General features: G+C 41.0%; 1 protein-coding gene across 1 annotated transcript in view; it reads right to left on the bottom strand.

Moving 5' to 3' along the window:
• The window catches only part of LOC110098248 (3-hydroxy-3-methylglutaryl-coenzyme A reductase 3), an 8,322-nt gene extending 5,861 nt beyond the window's left edge, over nucleotides 1-2,461 (bottom strand). The window contains exons 1-2 of the mRNA XM_028699794.1: nucleotides 1,420-2,461; nucleotides 3-175 (exon numbers count right to left, since the gene is read on the bottom strand). Coding sequence (XP_028555627.1) covers nucleotides 3-175; nucleotides 1,420-2,333 — 1,087 coding nt within the window. The 5' untranslated portion in view covers nucleotides 2,334-2,461. The remainder of the gene's footprint in view (nucleotides 1-2; nucleotides 176-1,419) is intronic.
• Nucleotides 2,462-2,934: the final 473 nt, after the last annotated feature.

The following is a 2,934-nucleotide window of genomic DNA, read 5'->3' as shown; positions in this document are numbered from 1 at the left end:
GCTGATAACATCCATGTCCGGAAAATCATTTTGAATGTAGTCCAAGACATTTTGCACACCTTTAGAGACCATGTTCATCCCCATTGCATCTCCAGTGGTGCAGCAAAATCTCATGTAGAGATTTCTCCCTACAAGTGCACATTGGATATCTTGAAGTCTTGCAAATCTACTTGATCTGTATAAATTTTAAAAAAAAAATGAAAAGAATCACCATATGCACTAACCATTATTATGTTTAGATACAATGAATTGATATCATATTTTAGGTAGGATTTAAGCAAGATTTAGCTTAAATCGTGCCAAATGATATTTCGAGGATTTTGTAGTTCTGACAAATCTCATTTCAACCCCATTATTTATTAAATCTATGATTTATTAAATCCCACCATCACAACTTTTAATGGATTTAAGCATTCCTCTCTCTCTAAAAAAACTTAATTTATGAAATAAATAGTCAAACAATTTTTAAGTATTAATCCTTTACTGCATTTGGAATTACATGATATACTAAATCCTGCTTGAGTTAAATCTTACTAGTAGCCAGCCAGCCTCCAAGGACGCAGGCTCGATGAAGAATAGCAGACAATAACAAGCATGGGAGGGGAAGGGTGGGTGGTGTAGGGATAGAAAAATAAAATAATTGAACAGCAAAGAGAAAATAAATCCGCTGCACCAGAGTTAACGACATATTAAACAATTAAGTTAAATGCTCATATTTCGAGATTTCAATAGAAGTACTTGAAGGGAGAAAAAAAAGGTGAGAATATTATGGCCAAATTTGATTAGAATGAATTGCTAAATCTTCAGATTTGTTATGAGATGAGTTTAATACAAGAGTTTTAAAATAAATTCAAACATTTTATAATCAATCTTGACCAATTTGATCAATATATCCTGATCTAATTTTTGTCCAACGAGAGGACAAAAAAAACAAAATAAACCCAGCTCAAGACAGCCCAACTAATACTTCCAGTGAAAGCGCCGCAAAACTTGACGTCATATCTAGTTGACCAAAAAAAAAAAAAAAAAAAAAAAAAAAAAACAGACTGTAACAATAAAATAAAGGGAAAATAAAATATAGCAATTGCAAATCGTTACGCATAAATCCATAACCGAACACAAGATAGCAAGACACAAAAACACAATACCAGACTTCTTCACCCGTTAACATAATAAAAGCAGAATTCGGTTTTCATTCGGAGAGTAAGCCAATATGACGATCGAAGCATGATTAACAAGGTTTGAAGCAAGAATTTACCTCGACATACAATGGCATAGAGGCAGTATAAGTTTACTGATAACGGTGGCTCAAAATTTTCTTGCACAAATGCTCAGTATTTTTTATTCAATACTACTATGCATTAAGGCCAAGTACTAACACATCATACATAATAATTACTAGAGACAGGAATGAGTTACCTGTTGAAAATGACGGAAAGGTTATCGAAATTAGTAGGCTCCTCCAAGAAGAACTTGAGCTCAGCGGCCCTCGCTGCAGTCAAAAACCTCACCACCGGCGCCCTTGTCATTGCATCCCTAAGCACCACGCTGGCTGCGCCGCCTGACTCCGCGATCGCCTTGCACCCCCTGTTAGTGCTCGCCACGAGGCACCCCTCAGTTGTCGCCATCGGCAAATAGTGCTCTCTTCCATCAAGTATTAACGGCCCAGCAATACCCACAGGAAGCTGAACATATCCCACAGGCATCTCGCAGCACTGCCCAAGAATCGACCCGTAATCAAACCCCTCAAGAGGAAGCCCATCCAAGCCCCTTCCGGAGATCCTTCTTATTGCCTCTCGCCTGATCTCAGCAGCGCGGTGGCAGTCTCCAATCGCTGACTCCAGCGCATAGGATGGCGTCTTGCCGGCAACAACAGCCGCAATAATATCCTCATCTTCGAGGCCTGCGAGCACCGGCGAAGCCAGATCAGACGAAGGGGCTGGACTGGGAGTCATTTTGCTATCGGGTAGGAAATCGTCGACCTCGTCTTCGTGAGAGGAGACGATAGATTGAACGATAGCGATGCCGAAAAAGCTGATGAGGTAGATGAGGGATGCGACGACGGAAATGATGGAGACGAGCTCAGAGAGATCGACGGCGTGGAGAGGGATCGATTCCCGGACCTTGTCACGCCAGCGGCGCATGAGAAAGACAATGGAGCAGACGAATAAGAGGGAGAAGAGGAGGTTGGTGTGGCGGATAGGGATTGGAAGGGCGTCGGAGGCTTGAATGCGGTCGCCGGAAGAGCGAGGCGCCGCCGGAAGGGAGCGGAGAGTGGAGGCGGGGGAGGGCGAGGTGCAGGATGGAGGAGGGAATCTCCGGCGGGTCTCCATGTTGAGTGTGGGGATAAAAGTGAAAAGGAATGTGAAGGAGTAGACCGCGGAGCAAGAGAAAAGAGGGAAGAATATGAACCGCTACACACCCGCCTCCTGATTCTTTCGCTGTGAGCGCCGAAGAAAACCTGTGGTGAGGGGTTTATATCATATTTGCTTGCTTATGATCACCAACGGTTATTTTGTTTATGATCACCATGATTTTAAGTCTATAGCTTTGAGCCAAAGGAGCACAAAAATTTTTTTTTGAAAGTTTATTTGGCGGTGTGAGTAATTCTCAACTGATCTAGAAGAGGCACCTATCCCAAAAACCTCTTGACCCAAACTTGATTGACCCGCACAAAATTTTCTTCTCTCCATAGATCGCCACTCCTCAAGCTAAATATTTACTTTTTATCTCTGAACCATTTCATACAAAAATCCAATCAATAATGCCATAAAATGCAGCACTACTATTTATAATTTTCTAGAATTAGCCATAAAATGCAAATCATCGTGCATTATTTTCCTTAAATAATTTATTTCTCCATTGCAAAGGGTTTGAAGTGTTGACATAATTTTTTGTTTAATATTGTTTAATCTAATGATGGTTAGTTAGTTA

This window comes from Dendrobium catenatum, unplaced genomic scaffold (genome assembly GCF_001605985.2).
Source record: "Dendrobium catenatum unplaced genomic scaffold, ASM160598v2 fragScaff_scaffold_1391, whole genome shotgun sequence".
Classification (NCBI taxonomy): domain Eukaryota; kingdom Viridiplantae; phylum Streptophyta; class Magnoliopsida; order Asparagales; family Orchidaceae; genus Dendrobium; species Dendrobium catenatum.
This window is presented reverse-complemented; position numbering and strand designations above follow the sequence as displayed.